We start from the raw sequence: 16,703 nt of genomic DNA, 5'->3' as shown, positions 1-16,703 counted from the left end.
TAATCAAATATTCTTGAGCCTTCAAAGGACAAATGAACCAGGATCAGTGAGTCTTGGTTCATGTGACCTGGTATCGTTTAAGATCTCCTTCTTCTTTTTTTTCTGTGTGTTTTTTGTTTGTTTCTTTGTTAAGTTGTTTACTTTGTGTGCTCAGTGTTCGTTCACCCTTCCTGTGTGTGTTATTGGCTTGTTGGGTGTCAGCCCAAACCTCATCGGTTTCCCTTGTGTCCTGTTTCCCAATTAGTTCCTGTGTATTTATAGTCTTGTCTCACCCTCTAGTTGTCAGTTTGTCTGAATTCTCAGCCTGAGTTTCTCACCCGTCATCTGCTTCTGCTTCACTCTTCTCTGTATTTGCTCAGTTTCGATTGTGAACTTTGGTTTAAACCTTGTTTAATTTACATTCTTGTTTTTGTTCTAGTGAACTGGGTTCTCTTTTGGACAGAAATCACTTTGGTGAATATAAGAGTGCTTTATTTTATTGCATTTTGTGATAAAGTTTGACCTTTTATTTTACACATGTTTAGAGTATAGTGGAATAAAGTCTAAGTCCTTCCTCCTCTGATTATATTTATACCCTTTAAACAAAATCATGTCCATCTGTCTGGTCTACACTTCTGTGCTGCTGTAAATTATACCACAAGCTTTAAGTTAAGCTCTCCATCAGCGTTAGCTACTTTAAAGTATTATAAAGTGTGTTGCATTGTTGTTCAGACCAGTTCATTATCATTTGCAGTCCATAACAAAAAAGCTCCCTCTAATGGGGAGGACTGCACTTAAAAGGTTTATGTTGCCTGACTTGGTAAGCTAAGACAGGATAAAATATGAGATCAGTGAAGTTGGAGGAAACATCCTGTGGGAAACAGACTCTCTTTCATCTGATTCCTGACTTTGATTTTGTCCATCTACTGGATGAAATAGAACATGGATGTGTTTGCCTAGTGGATTTCACACCGGATTTGTACTGAAGTTGAAAACTGGCTTCATATTAATCCCATCCGTCCTTTTCACCCTTTCCCTACACCCTAATTCTATTTTTTGCCCTGATTTTGCCTCCCTTCCCTCTATAATCCTGATCGGTCTCCCCCTTTTCTCTTGACTTCCTCCACTCTAATTATGTTTGACAGTGGCTAGGTCTGATATGCTGTGATGTCCGTTATAATTAACACTGGTGAAGCCAGAGCAGATGTCACTCAGCTGTAGCTGCAGCCCTGCCCATGGTGTAGCACATTAACTCTGTAATTATGGTGTATCATAACTGATCAGGCTGCTCATGCTGAGGACATCTGGACTGATTTTTTTTTACTATAACTATGATAGTTTGCAGTTTAGAATATTACTTGAGGTATATTACCGTGATAGTTTGGCACACAATGAGCATTTGGGTTTTTAAAAAGAATTTCAATTAATTTGATATTGCTTTAGTCTTCCCAGAAGAACAGTTTGATTAAAGAAGGGTGTGATTTACAAAAACCAAACAGTTCATTCCCACACAGTCACTGCAAGGTGAATTACAGAGGGGTTATTTGAATGCCAACAAGGCACATTATGCCAAAGAGGGTGAGTTTATTAACTATCGGTGTATGCAAAAGGTAAACTGTTCAATTCTGTCTGATCACTGTGTGCTGTGCACTGGCAGGGTTAGGAGAACCATACGCCGGCACACTTAAACAAATGCACCTGAGCAATCAGTTGGATTTAAGCACGGCATTCATGGACTGTGACCACTGTCCGTGCAAGAGCATGGATCTCCAGTTCCTCAGTGATACCTCGTGAGAACACGCATTATGTAAATAACAAATACAGGGCATGTGAGAAGAAAGTAAATCAGCCATTCCAGAAAATACCCTATTTAAGCCACACAATGTGTAAAATCTTGAGCCTCACTATGCTCCGCAAAAGTGCTGTTGAAGAGTGCGTATTGCATAAAAGAGAGAATAACAGGCAAAGGTTGACAGTCATGCCCAAGCACAGCAACACTGAAGATACCCGTTCATTTCCAGATCTGGGGTGTTGGACGGCTGCTCATTTAAGTTGCTGTATGGAAACGTGGGGTGCAACACTGACAGGTCGCCAGTCTATCACACGGCTAACACAAACAGACTTAACATGCCTGTCTTTGGATTGTGGTAGAGAGCCAGAGTACATGGAGAGCATTCACATGGGCACAATGAGAACATGCAAACTGCACACAGCAATCCAGTGGATTCCAGGGACAGTGGTTACCATTGAAATGATCAGTCCGACTTTAGAAACTGAATAAAGGGGATTTTTTTTTTTTTGCTTCTACTGCCTATAAAAAAAAGTAAAAGATCATTAAAAATTATTCTCTTTTCCTGTCGATTTTAAATATACATTTTTTTAATTTCTTTTTGTGGAACATCTCTCTTGACAGTCACAAAGTAGAAATTATAACAGAGGGCACAAGTGAGAGAGGATGTCTGTGTATCCACTGAATCCATTCGAGGAAAGCTTTTGGAACGAGCAGCCGTAACACAAAATCTATCAGCAATATAAATGTACCAACCAAGTAATTGGCAGCATGTACGTTTGTTTTTACTGCTTCTCCGAACTTAAATGAGCTATGCTGGACTTTTTGTAGCTCTAAAAAAAAAGATGAAAAGTAACTATTTGTGTTTCGTAGTTTATATCAAAGGGGATTTTCCCCTGCTGAGGGTTCAGTAGGGCAGCGTAAAAAATATAAGCTCACCCGTCTATACTTATCATCCCAAGAGATTCATTGCTGCCATTCTGGGGCAAAATTTCCAATATTCAGACCTGTCAGGGTCAATTTAGCATAGCTTTTTTTTTTTTGCTTCAGGCTGAATTTTTTTTTAGGTTATTTTATTTTATTTTATTATTAATTCCCATCACTGTCTGTTATGTACTTATTCATTTATCAATGTGACAGTTTGGACTCTTGCTCAGTACATGCCTACTCAAATCTATGGTGTTCTTTCTCTTTGAATTAGACGATGGATATTTCAAGTAGCAGCACTAAGAGAACTGGCAGGACCGAGGGAGTACATAGAGAAGGCAAAGAAGAGACTTTCTATTTGTCCTCTCAGTTCTTTTAATCTGAATTCTGCCTAAAATAGTTGCCTTTTTTAGAAGTAAGTCTGTGTTTCTCCAAGCTGTGACTGCTTTAATACATTCCCTGCATCTGTGCTGTTAAAGGGGCTAATAGCACACAAACACAGATATACAAAGAACAAATAAGATGTTATGTATTTTTGGTGAGGAACCCAACCCGCCCCCGCCCAGTCTTGCTTTTTGTATCCCAGGGTCTTGCTCTCTGCTTTTGTGACTTCTTTCGTCACCTGTATTTGTCTTTTTTTTTTTAGTGCTGACTGTCTATATCGCTTCCTGTCTTCCTCTAAAATGATGATTTTATTCTTGTCTGTAATGCCTGTCCCCACTTTCTTAACTGCTCTCCCTGAGGGTAAGTCTGTAACCTGCCAAGTGGGATGTTTATCTGCAGGGGGTCATTTAATGAGGCCATCTCTGCTGTACTAATTAGGAAAATTGCCCCTGTTGTTTAGCTCCACCTGTACTTTGCTTCGACCACAACGATCATAACAGCTCTGCAGGATTTTAGCCATTCCAAGTGAATGTTAGAGGAAGCGCTGATGGCTGCAGACTTATAGTCTCTGTTTTCAGCTTAAAATTTATCCGGAACATCAGGGATAAGTCTGTAGGAACCACAGCCTTAATCTAAAGCTCAGTCAGGTTGAGTCCTGCTTAGTTTTCTTTTAGTCCTGACCTGCCACGCGAAGTAGTGCTGACCTACAAATAGTGTCTTCAGTGTGTTGCATTACTATTGTGTGCAATAAAAAAATCACACACAAAAGACCTTCTAAACATTTAACCTTGTTCAGTAAATGATGGTCAGTATTTATTTATTAGTGGGCAGAGCGCTATAGGTGCACCTTGTTAGTATTGATTTGGACCCGCTTTTGCTTTGAGAACTGCCTTAGTTCTTCATGGCTTAGATCAGTTTTTGCTCCATAACGACATGATAACATCACAGAGTGGCTGCGGATTTGTCAGCTGCTTATCCATGATGCAAATTTACTGTTTCACCACATTCCTAAAGTGCTCCACTGGATTGAGATCTGGTGACTGTGGAGGCCATTTGAGGACAGTGAACTCAATGACATGTTCACGAAATCAGTTTGAGATGATCTAAGCTTTGTGACATGGCACATTATCCTGCTGGAAGCAGCCATCAAAAGATGGGTACACTGTGATCAGAAAGGGATGGCTATGCTACAGTAACAATGCTCATGTAGCTGTTTAAACTAACCTCAGCTGGTACTAAGGATCCCAAAGTGTGTCAAAAATACCTGAACATGGAAGAACCTGGAAACATGGAGGCATGGAAACATGATGAAAACTCAACAGACAACCTGACAAGGAATGAATGAAAACACACAGACTAAATCACACGGGAGGTGAACAGGGAAAGTGGAAACGCATGGGAAAGGAGCTGATTAGAAATAACATAATGACGCCACAGGGGAAGTGAAACTAAACACAATGAACGTGGGACACCAGACCTCTTCAAAACAGAACAGGAAACATGACAACACGAGCTTGACAACATAACACACGCAGACCTGACACACATGAAGGACAAGGGAGACTTAAACACAGGGGTGAAGACACAAGTGGAATCTAATAAACAATGAACTATAACAGGGCAACATAGGCAAAATAGAAATGAAATTAGATAAGCTAATGAACTTAAACATAAACCATAAACAACAAAATGACCCAGGATCGTGACAATGCTTGCATGTTGTTTAGGCTAAATTCTGACCCTGGTGTCCAATGGTGTAGCGGAAATCAGCAGACCTGGCACTGTTCTTCAAGTTTTCTGCTGTAGAATTTTCTGCTGTTTTAGTGAGCTGGTGAACCCAATGTGTTCTCCTGCAGCTGTAACACATCTGCATCAAGGTTTGAAGTCCTTCTTCTGTTCTCCTTTCTGAAGCTCAGTTTGAACTTCAGCAGGTCGTTCTGACCTACTCTGTATGCCTGACAGCATTAGAACAGGTCTACCTATTAAAGTGGTCTGCAGGTAATTTTAGCATTGCAATGACAATATGAACTTGAATAAAAAAAGAAAACAGGCATAAAAAGGCATAAAAAAGTGTCTATTTTTATCACACTTTGGAGAGGAGAGATATGAGTGCAATTTGTAATGTGAGAGTTGACTTTCAGATTCTTACATCCTTGTTTTCAGTTGAGTTCAGTTCTCCTGATCCAAGGAGAATTGAAACTATGTAAGCTTCTCAGATGCCCATAATCTTTGAAGTTACTGTTGCACTGTTGTATTTGAGTGCAAGCAGTGTATATAAAGTTTCCCTTGGGAGGTGTACTAAGCTCTGTCATGTCCTGTTTCTCACAGATCATGGTCATATACGGGATCTGTATTCCTTTTTTGTCCTGCGTAGTTATTGAAAAGAAAGGGTATAAAACACTTGCTCACTGCTCTGATCTACGGCCTTCAGTGTCTGTAGTGCAAGACTTGGACATCCTTGTCTTTGCAGAGGATTCTTGTGCAGGGTCTTTGGAGTATATTGTGAGACATTGTGTTGCAGCATTAAATCTTCTTGTAGTTAACAACTGTGCGGCTACTTTGAAATCCCATCATATGGCAGCACAATATGACGGCACTTAGGGAAAAAGTGGAGCTCAGAGAGACTACTTAAGTGTGTGTGTTTAGAATGCGCCGGTTATTATTCTGTTTGTGCTGATGCTCCAGCTCAACAAATTAAATCCTTGGATGGCTGAATATGCAAAAGTGGTTTCAATTTATGCACACGCATTCCAGAGGCCTGTATTGTATAATTTCTGATTCAAAGAATGTTGTTTACAAAAATTAACGCAGAAATCCAAAAAGCTTTTGCTGCTTCATTTGCTGCTTCATTGTGCTGTGAGATATATGTGCATCAAACACCCACATACACAAATTACAGGTATTTATTTTCTATAAATCAGCAATTTATTGTTATTCATTAAGGCGTCTTAGTTTTTCCTCATCCTGTTTGTTGTATTTACATAAAAAGTTGGCGATATTTATCAAAAAATAACACATCGGACACACTACGGTGTGATGAGACAGACAGCTAATGTCTGGTAGTGACAAGGCTGTTAAACTGACAACTCAGACCACTGGTTAGGATAAAATGAGCAGTCTAACAAATGGATGGAGCGATGGAGAGATCAATTCTTAACGCCTTAACAACAGCAGCGCTTCCTGATGTAAAATACATTAAAAGCTCCAGAAATACAATACCCTACTTTTCTTCATTTTTCACACCTTTCTAAAATCATTCTGTAAGCTAGATCAGACCCTTTGGGCGAGCTGGCTTTTACTCCCTGAATTCACCGACACACTCAGCAACTCAGCCTTCGCACTGTAATACCATTCATACTGCTTCACAGCTGTTTACAGTGGGAAATAATTACTGAATAGCTAAAACAAAATTTCTGTCCCAAAGTGCCTCATTAACCTCATACATTTAAAATTTTTCCAAAACTCAAGCCTGATGCAGAAATTGATGATACTGCTTTATGATAATAGCCAAATTCTTTTTTTTTTTATCTTTAAAAAAAAAGGCATCAAATATTCATAAAACGTTGTGCTCTTTTCCAGTGTGCCATGCTATACTACCTTGTAAGTTGCATATTTCCACTGCAGGTTGGCAAAGATGTTTTCAAGTAGACAGAAAATTGTTGTTTACGGGTCGTTTCGCATTAATGTTTAATCTCAGCCAGGTTGTGATAATGGCTTTGAAGCTGGCAAACTTTTAATTTAAGGACCGAAAATGGCAGCACTTTGGATGTAGATGATTTAAAATCCAAGAGACTGCTTTTATATTCTGCTCCTTCTTTATCAAAGGTTCACCTGCGCCTTTATGCATCTTTTCTCTGCAGCGTCGCAGTGGGTGTGGGTTTCTATGGCAACAGCGAGACCAATGACGGTGTATACCAGATGACCTACTCCTTGTACAACGCCAATCACACGCTGGGTGGAGTGGACAGTCTGGTATGTAAAGCATCATTTACAAACATATTAGTGTCACACAATTAACGCTTCACATATCTCTGGACGGATGAGATTACATCATGTATTAGTTTGCAAAAATAAATTGAAAGCATTTGATTAAATTCCCGCCATTTCATAACATGCATGGTTTATAAATGAGTGACCAATGAAGCACGACTCAAACAACTCTGGGTGAAGACTTCGGAAAGGCTGGATGTGATGTATTCCCACACACAGGCGCACAACCACACAGGCTCCAAAGAGAAGGAAAGCCCACAGGACTCAATTTAGTATGCCTTTAAATGTTTTTATGGGTTTTTTTTATAGCTATTTACGGCTACACACAAATTGACAGCCTCTCCACACACAAACCTCGTCCTCTGAGAGAGACACACACTCCCTCTGCCTGCTCCGCCTTCTCCTAGCCTCTGTGGCTTCAGCAAACACAGAGCCGTCCTGTCTTTTATGCTCAGTTAAGTTCACTGTGTTTTTTGAGGATTCTTTAATTTTGTCCAGATGCAGTTTTCCATAAGAAACGCCATCATTTGACACTTGATTAGGACTCCAGTAAAGACTAAGACTAAATTCCAAAATGTGGAATTTTACACTGATATCTACTGATATTTAAAAGTGGTGTGGTGGTTAGCCTTCCAGTCTGGGGCATTGTCTCAGTGGAGTTTGCTTTATTGCTTCTCCCCCAGTCCAAAGAAATGCATGGTGTTAGATTAACTGGTGATTCTAAATTGCCCATAGGTGTGAACGTGAGCATGATTCAAACTGGAAAGACTTTTTTTAATGATTTTTTGTGTATTCTTGGCACTAAAGAGGGCATAAATATAGACTAGAACAGCCTTTTATTGTCATTGTAGATGTAGAATAAAATTATAGGTGCTCCACGCTAACTGTGCAGGAATAAAATTTAAATAGTAACACACTATATACACACTATATAGCAAAAACAAACAAACAAAATAATATTAGTACTGGCATCACTTGTCAGACTTCTTTTTAACACTGGTATCTGCACTTAACCCATTCTTAAAACTGTTATCTTCTAGTTATATTTGCCAGCAGTAATAGAACATCGTGTAGCTATTAATTGTTGAGGTTTTAAAGCCTTCACTGTGTGTTCTCATCAGGCGTTTGACCAGTGTCGATGCAGGAGCAGACCCAGGATAACTCGCTGTCAAAGAGTAGGGATTAAGTCTCCATTTGTATTAATGGAGATTAATGTAGTGGTGTGTGAGACACTCAGCGTGGCGACTCGACTTGGCCTCGGTAATAAACACGTCTCGAGAGAGCCTGCAGCGCGCTTTCTGCAGCAGTGTTCTGTGGCATGTTAGGACATCTGATGCTGATGATTAGGGAAAATAATCACAGATTTAAAAGGAGAGTGGTTCTAAGCTGTGGGACTTCATCAATATTTTAAACTGGAAGCATGTAAGATCTCTGTGACTGCTGAGGTTGAGATATCACTTGGGCTACTCTATTTGGTCATCTGGGATTAGTTGCTACCATACTGTACAACACACAAGTTAGCATTTTTGATTTATTCCATTTGATCAATATAATCGCATATTAAGCTTGTATTACTATAATAAAGAGGCAAAGATGCATCTCTTGGCATTTCTAGATTTTATTTATTGTTCTCTGATTCTCTGCCAATAATTTTGGAAAGTGGACAAACACATTAGTTTATCAGAATCCTAATAATAAGTGGAGAGAAATCAATAATATATTGCATATTGGAGCACTTATCAGTATGTTCCTCTAGGGTGTGTGAACTTGTGCAAGCACTTAATTGGACATAGTGGCCTTTATTTGGGCATCTTATGTGTGTGAATGTGCATGCCTGTGTGTGCATGTGCATGAGTGAGTTCATTGCACGCTGCTATAGACTCTTAAGGAGTCTAATTCTTGAGTTGGACAAAGAGCCCAGTGTGCCACACACAGTTCCTAGTCTCCCCCCACCTAATCAACCATGAGCCCAGGAGACAAAGCCCTTTGATGGGTAGAACAAGGAGCAGTGCAAGCCCGTCTGATTGGCAGAGTCGGGGTTAAAATCGGCATTGAAATCATTGACAATGAAGGCCTCTCTGCCCTTTTGACCACGCAAATGCCTTTTAGCCCAGCTCCTAGAAAGTTTAGAAAAGGGGTAAGCTCAGAATATAAGTGAGAAAAGGAGGAAAGTTAGGTTCTTTGTCATCAGATGCTTTTTTTCCTCTGCTGCTATTGAGAGTTTCATTAGTAACGGTCTGGAATATATGCTTATGATGTGTTATGGACACAGACTCACACGGAAACCTGGAAAAAGATGAAGAAGGTGGCTCGAGCAAATGAATACGGAGGAATAGCGAGAATATAGAATATTACTCTGGTTTTAAATTGGAAAAAAATAGAGAGCCAAATACGCAGATGAAGGATGCACCACAGCGTCTAAATAACAAACAGGTTATTAAACAATTAATGCTGCATAGCCAATTACAACTGGTGATGATGCTGAAACTATAACAATTGCAGTTGATACACACAGCTTACCTGCCTTGCATGCACACAACTTGTTAGCTAGGACCAATCATTTTTATGCAGACTTCCTAAGTGGTGCTTTGGTCTACAGTACATAACATCAACCATGCAACATACTATATACACTAGTCATACATAGTGAGAATCTGTGAACAACTCTCCACTCTTAAGCTCAAAACAATAAAAAAAGATGCACACTTTACAATAGGGCTGAACGATTATGGAAAATAATCTAATTGCGATTTTTTGCCCCAATATTGCGATTGCGATGCGATATGCGATTATTTTTTAAGGTATTTGTCTTCTGTATTATTAAACAAAGACAAGCAATACATCATATAGTATGGCCAATACTATATTACATTAATTTTAAACTGTTCTTTCCTGGAAGACAGACCTCTGTTATGATGACATGAGGTGATGCATGAATTGATGACTGACATTTTTATTTAACTTCTTCAATCACAACAGTATATTTGAACATACACAATAGTTTATTTTTAGCTTACAAACATCTGAGCATAAAGTGCTGACAAGGAACCCTGGTGTAAACATTAAAATGAAAGTCAGTACAATGTGCAGATTGCAGAAATATACATAAAAAAAATCAGTGGCTTTACCACACTCAGTTTTTCGACATCTGTGAACTACTAGACAGTCATTCAATTAAAAAATAATATTAAATAAATAAAACTAATAAATAAAAAATACACACATCTTACTGATCTCTGCAGTCAGTAACATTACACATAAAGTGCAAACATAATAGCAATTGTATAAACACACACACAAACACGCCTTTAAAGTTTAAAGGCGTGAAATTGGACGGTCTAGCTAATCAGAAGGCTAGTTCTGATTAGCGTCACCGCTGTCTCGGTGGAGTTTAATAAACTCGGCCGTCTGCTTCTTGCTATCTAAAATATAACCAGACACTGGTGTAAATTCTCGACTGTCTCATACTTCTGTTTAATAAGTTTTCTGTTTGACGTTTAGTCAGCTGTGTGAAAACCAAGGAGGAACCCACCCGGGGGATTAATAAAGTTTTATTTTATCTAATCTAATAACTTTAATCTCAGCCAAACCGATTTACTCACGAACAAACAAAACACTGAAAAAAGCCCAACAATAACATTTTTAGGTTGTCTAAGTGACTTATATATCACGTTTAACCCGAGGAGCGAAACTCCGCGGTGATCTGAAAATGATGTGCCGGGAGTTGTGCCGTTCTCGGCCGCATCAGTAACCCTCGAGCTCCCGGCTAGCTGTCGAGCTGGTGGGTAGCAGACGCCTCTGAAAACGTCGAAGCACTTTTGCAAATATGGGATATCTTGATAAACCGAGCAGATATTTGATGTTTACACAACTACTTTCTCGCCTGAAAATATTTTAAAAGTTTATTTTGTGACCCAGAAAGATTAGTATGAGTAATTTTAAAACTTAGTAGCGGCCGCCATTGCTGGAAACTGGAGTTTGGCTGGGCCGCGCTATGAATTCTGGGATATGGTAGTAATTTGGACAGCCTTCGGCGCGTCGCTGTGACGTAATCGGTCTACAAATGCGGCCTCAGGAGGATGCAGCCCATGAATTTGGACATGTCCAGAGTATAATCGCAGCCTTTGTGGTTAGAAAATTGCACTTGATCATGTCGCGATATTATCGCAAATGCGATATATCGTTCAGCCCTACTTTACAAGTTTAGTTCAGTTTGTTATAAAAATTTAACAAACTCAATTCCCTCTGAGGCAGACCATGAAATAAACCTATTGGGAAAGTGAGTTTAAAAAAAAAACACTTGCATTTCAGCAGTATTGCTTTCGAACAGTAATGTTAGCTCTGGAAACTGGCCCGCTTGGATGCCTTTTAGTGGTAATGGGACTGATCTCATATTTGGAGTGTTTAAACACCAATAATAACTCTGCGGGTGAAGGATGTTATTAGAGCTTTTGGAAAGCAATCATCCAGTGGACTAGGTCAGTGTCTGGGTCAGTAACTGAACAATTGGCCGGAGCTCAACTAAGGTTTGGATGCTGGCCTGACACCATTTTACACCATTCTCACTAGAAGCTTCTGTAATAACACAAAACGGTAAGCTTTTCGTTATACAAGCTAATATTGAAACACAATTATTTATTTATTATAGTTATTTTTGTAAATACTCCTAGTGTAAGAACCTGATGTTTAACTCGCTTATATTAAGTGTCAAAAAACCTCAACGGAACATAAAGAACATATTCAAGGTCACATAGAGCCCTATTCTGTCCAGGTGAATTTATTATGGTTGTAGGGAAAGAGTGTTTCCGGCCAAGCTTCTGGTATTTTATGAGCACCTTGTATGCCCATATTTACAGCCTGACCATGGTTTTTCTTCTGTCTCTTAGAAATGACATTTCTCAAAGAAATTTAAGTATCTTGAGGTATTGTTAGGGGTAAAGTAGAGCTGGCGATTGACATGTGTGTGGCCTAGACATAAGCATCAACATCTGGGGATTAAAATTTAAATTGATGAACAAGTGTCAAATGTTCCTCAACTGACAGCAACTTGACGATGGTTCCAAAACCCATGTCGGTAAGCCCTCAGACTGTTTTTGTCCCATGTAAAATATGTAAATGCATATTTATATGGGGCAAAAACAGTCTCTACAGATGTAATCACCATGACATCACCAAAAGATGTAGTTCTTCTAATAACGATGTAAAGCTGGTTCAAAAATCAATTCAGTCCACATGAACATGTCTAAAGGCACCAGACTGTTTTTGTCCCATGCAAAATATCTAAACAGCTTCACATTGTTATTGGAAGAACTACAGCTTTTGGCAATTTCGTGGTGATCACATCCATCTCTACTTACATACAGGTTTATAGGAAAAGGTGAATTTGTGTTCACTGCTGTAGTTCTTTTACCTAGAAGTTTGTAGTTCAACATGACAGCATATTACTGCCATTGATGTGACTACCACAACACCAGTTGACTAAACTGTGCCACAAACTACAGATTTTCATGGAGTCTGTGGTACATGCCAGTTTTGCTAAATTTACGACTATTCGTTGGTTTTCTGCAAATGTAGTTGTTTCATTCAGTGTAACTGGAAATGAGTAGAATAGAAGCATGGCTTGTTTTTATAGGCCTATGCGCATGTGTTTAGCATAAATTTTCTCAAGCAAAAAGGATTGTAATAAACTGTTGCAGTCAAAGGGGAATTGAAAGTCCAGCACCAAAATTTACAAGTTAATTTAGAACAAACAGTTGGACTGTGGATGGTTTTGCTCATGTATAGGGAATGGGAGAGGATTTTGGATAACAGGAAAGAGCCTGAAAGCAAAACTGCTCTTCCACAGTAAGGAGACAACCAAGGTGTTTGCTGAGGCAGTGGACTGCATCACTCTGTGTGTAAATATCTAAATTGGAGAAAACCAGCGATGTGAGACTTATCTTTATCAGAGCAACTGATGCTTTACCTCAAAATGTGTAGAAGAAGTAACAGTTTTGCAAAAACTTAAGGAGAAACATCATCTTTGAAAACTTGTTCAGTCTTTCATCAACAAACTCATAAACACCACTAATCCACTCTGAAGGATGACCTCCTAGAAGCTTCGTGATCATTCAGTATCAAACTTAAAAAAGGAATTTATTTTTAAAGAGATGTTTTCAGAGCTTCGGTACCCAGTGGTGAAGATGGTCTCTATCTTTAACTGTGACCGAGCTGCCAAGGCACTTCAGACCCATGTTCCATTTCACGCTCTAGCTCCCACATTCAATTTTAATTGAAGAAACTTTTCTCTTCTTCTATCATACAGACACAATGGATTGCAGAAAAAAGATCTGATTCCATATCTTATCCTTTTTTTAAATTTCAAAAATACAGTCAAACGGTTCTCATTTATCAAGCAATTACGAGACGATTGTAAGTGATTCTGTGATGCCTGCTCAGCAGCACTGAATTTTTAAAAAGGAAAACACTACAAAGAATTAGAAATTACTCCTTTTTTTTCTTTTCTTTTTACATGGTTCATCTCAGAGACGAACACTTTCTGGGAGGTTTGTGCCTCAAATTAGAACTGTTCTTTTACATTCACTCTCTGTTTTGTGATCCCTCATCTCTCTGAGGCATCACTTCCACAGAGACATACCAGCCCGAACAGGCTTAAAGATAGAGATCGAATTCTAGTGAAGGAAGTGGCATTTATATTCTGTAGAATCTCAGACCAGGGCTTAACCCTTGGGGGGGGGGGTCCTAAAAAAGTACCCCTTATGAGGTCCTAGAGCCAAAAATCGACCTTGCCATAAAAAGTGCTATAAAAAGATTATACATTAATATTTTTTTCCACTTTAAATTAGCCAATATTTTAGACCTACTTCTCCTTGAAATATTCATATAAAGTTTTAATTATATTTCGCGGATTTTAACCCTTTATATCCCGGTTTTGTCACATGAGCGCACGGCCGTTTTTGGCGAAAAAAATGAAAAAATGAAATATTTTCCATAAAATACATTTGAAAGTTATATTTTATTGTACTTTTAATTAGGCCTTTGGATGGACCAAAGATTGGCACCAACAGTCATTTCGATCGCCTTTTATTTTTTTTGCAGGAGTGCATTTCATAAAATGCACACACTATTGGTCCCAATCGACCACGCCCAAAAAAGTGCTATAAAAAATTTATACATTAATATTTTATTCCACTTTAAATTAGCCAATCTTTTAGACCTACTTCTCCTTGAAATATTCATGTCAAGTTTTAATTACATTTCGCGAATTTTAACCCTTTATATCCCGGTTTCGTCACATGAGCGCACTGCTTTTTTTGGCCCAAAAACATAAAACTTGAATATTTTCCAAAAAAACCATTTGAGGTAATATTCAATTGTTATTATAATTAGGCCTTTAGATGGACTAAAGATTGGCACCAACAGTCATTTCGATCGCCTTTTTTTTTTTTTTCAGGACCAGAAAATGGTCTCCAGGCGGCAAATGCTCCTCCTCTAGGTCGAAATAAGTGCATTCTTGCCGGGGTAAGTCGCGACGATTACCGGGGCACGATCACCGGGGACTCATTTTTGCAGCACACACATCCGATACCACGTGACAACAAATACGTCATTTCCTGTTGACTACAAAAAAAAAAGCACCCTCATACGGTCCTAGGGGCCGAAAATGGTCCCGTCCGATCAGCGGGCGAAGCCGCTGCTGCACGCCGGAAATGAGGCTTCATTCCCCGCAGGTCTGTCCAAGCAGCCCGCTGTTTTCCAGCCCCGGGTCAAATGTGGAGCAAGGGCGCCACCCGGTGGACAAATAAAAAAATTACAATTCTAAGGCCTCTTGTCCAAAACAAAAATGAAACCTAAGCCATCACCCAGATGTTAACGGTAATAATTCTGCAGTGAAAAATAGCGTTTATAATGGAAGTCAATGGGGCGATTTATGGCTCTAGGACCTCAAGTGGATGGCGGTTTGTAGCTTAGCCACTTTAAGCTAATCGAATAAACGGAGACTGCAATTCTAAAGAAAAAAGGAAAAAAAAAAGGGTTGGAAGGTTTGGCTATATTCTATTCAACACAGTGAAAATGGCCTAATATTAAAAAACGCTGAGGACGACAAAATGGCCGTAGGTCTCCCTGAGGGCTAAACAAAGGAAACATTTCTTGCCTGAAATGTGTACAGGCCTTAGGAGACCGGATGGATTAAGTTACCCGTGGGCATTACAATACGTCATTGGAAAAAATGATGGCGTTTTGAAAGATGGACATGGCAAATGGCAAGGTTTTCTGTAAGTAGGATCTGAGACTACATAACTGTTTCTCCCCTTCAAATGATGCTCAGGGGCTTTAAAATGTGTAAACAAGAGTCTGAACATGATTCCCATTGATCTGTATTTTTTTCCATTTCCTGAAGCGAGAATCTACATTTGAAACGTCACACCCCATTGTCATTTTTCTCTGCTTAAAGTTACGCATATTTTATCCGAATAATGTCACGTATAATGGTTCTTTAGACTTTTTTCATTGTTTGTTGTTTACCCTCTGGCATGTAGAAATGAATATCCCACAAGAAAATAGCTAGGCACTGAGTACAATCTACTGTAAATTGTTTGTTTAGAAAAGATGTGAGGCGGAAAGTACTTCTCCGTGCCCTTAAAACATCAGTCTGAGATAAAGGCTGAGATGACTGGAAAAGGGGAATTATATCTTCTTGATCGGTGCGGATCAACCCACACAGTGAGTATCAGACCAAGATGAAGGAGAGATTAGCTGGATTGTCTGTCTCCCTGGGCATTTTAGATAAGATTTTTACACAGGAGGCGAGGATCAGATATGTGCTTTCATTTTTCATCTGCAATTTCATCTTCTCAGTTTGAAGAAGAAGATGTATTGATGAGTGATCAGATAACAAAGTACAGAGTGCTACATGCCTGTGCATACGATCTGTTTCTTTTTGTAAAACCCAGAAGCCACTGTGTGCTGGATCTCTGTCTGATTATTCTTATGGCAATCAATCAAAGTGATAACTTTAAATGAAAATTAAAAGGTTTGCTGCGATTAAAGTGATCAATTTCTTTGAGAATACTATATTAACGTCCTCTGAAAACATTCACCCATAAATCAGGAGGCGCACCAGTATGAATGATGTAAGGAAATGTGATGTTTTCACAGCACTGTGTGCACCCCATTATTCAGCAGCTCATAGGAGCACTTTCAGCAGCAATAACTTGTAGTGATTATTTTCTGTATGACTTTATCAGTCTCTCACATCGTTGAGGAGGAATTCTGATCCACAGAATGATCCTTCTCTAAAACATTGCTTTAGTTAATTGGATTTTGTGGGAATTTGTTTTATCCACAGCTCTCTTAAGGTCCCAACACAGCATTTCAACCAAGTTGAATTTTACTGGCTCATTGCAACATTGTAATTCTTTTCTTTTTCAGCCTTTCTGTTGTAGATCTGCTGCTGTGCATTGGATTTTCCCCCCAATGCCCAGATGGCTTACAAGTGTCTACACTTGGATCCACCTAACTCTACTTTAATCACATCACATCTAACTCCCTTTTCTGTCTCACTATAAGAATGGACGAGTTCTTTAAACCTGTGATTTTCAGTAGTTGCTCTGCTTTTATACAAGTATGTCAG

The 16,703-nt window shown here is 39.1% G+C and overlaps 1 protein-coding gene across 4 annotated transcripts in view; it reads left to right on the top strand.

The window, feature by feature from the left end:
* Positions 1–16,703, top strand: part of ttyh2 (tweety family member 2) — a 70,744-nt gene that overhangs the window by 21,856 nt on the left and 32,185 nt on the right. For all 4 annotated transcript variants that reach the window (XM_086304164.1, XM_086304163.1, XM_086304162.1 and 1 more), the window contains exon 3: positions 6,940–7,051. In XM_086304164.1, coding sequence (XP_086160290.1) covers positions 6,940–7,051 — 112 coding nt within the window. The remainder of the gene's footprint in view (positions 1–6,939; positions 7,052–16,703) is intronic.

Source organism: Aulonocara sp. 'chitande type north' Nkhata Bay, linkage group LG8 (genome assembly GCF_057382095.1).
Source record: "Aulonocara sp. 'chitande type north' Nkhata Bay isolate Kocher_YH1m ecotype deep benthic linkage group LG8, A_spYH_male_GT1.1, whole genome shotgun sequence".
NCBI lineage: Eukaryota > Metazoa > Chordata > Actinopteri > Cichliformes > Cichlidae > Aulonocara > Aulonocara sp. 'chitande type north' Nkhata Bay.
This window is presented reverse-complemented; position numbering and strand designations above follow the sequence as displayed.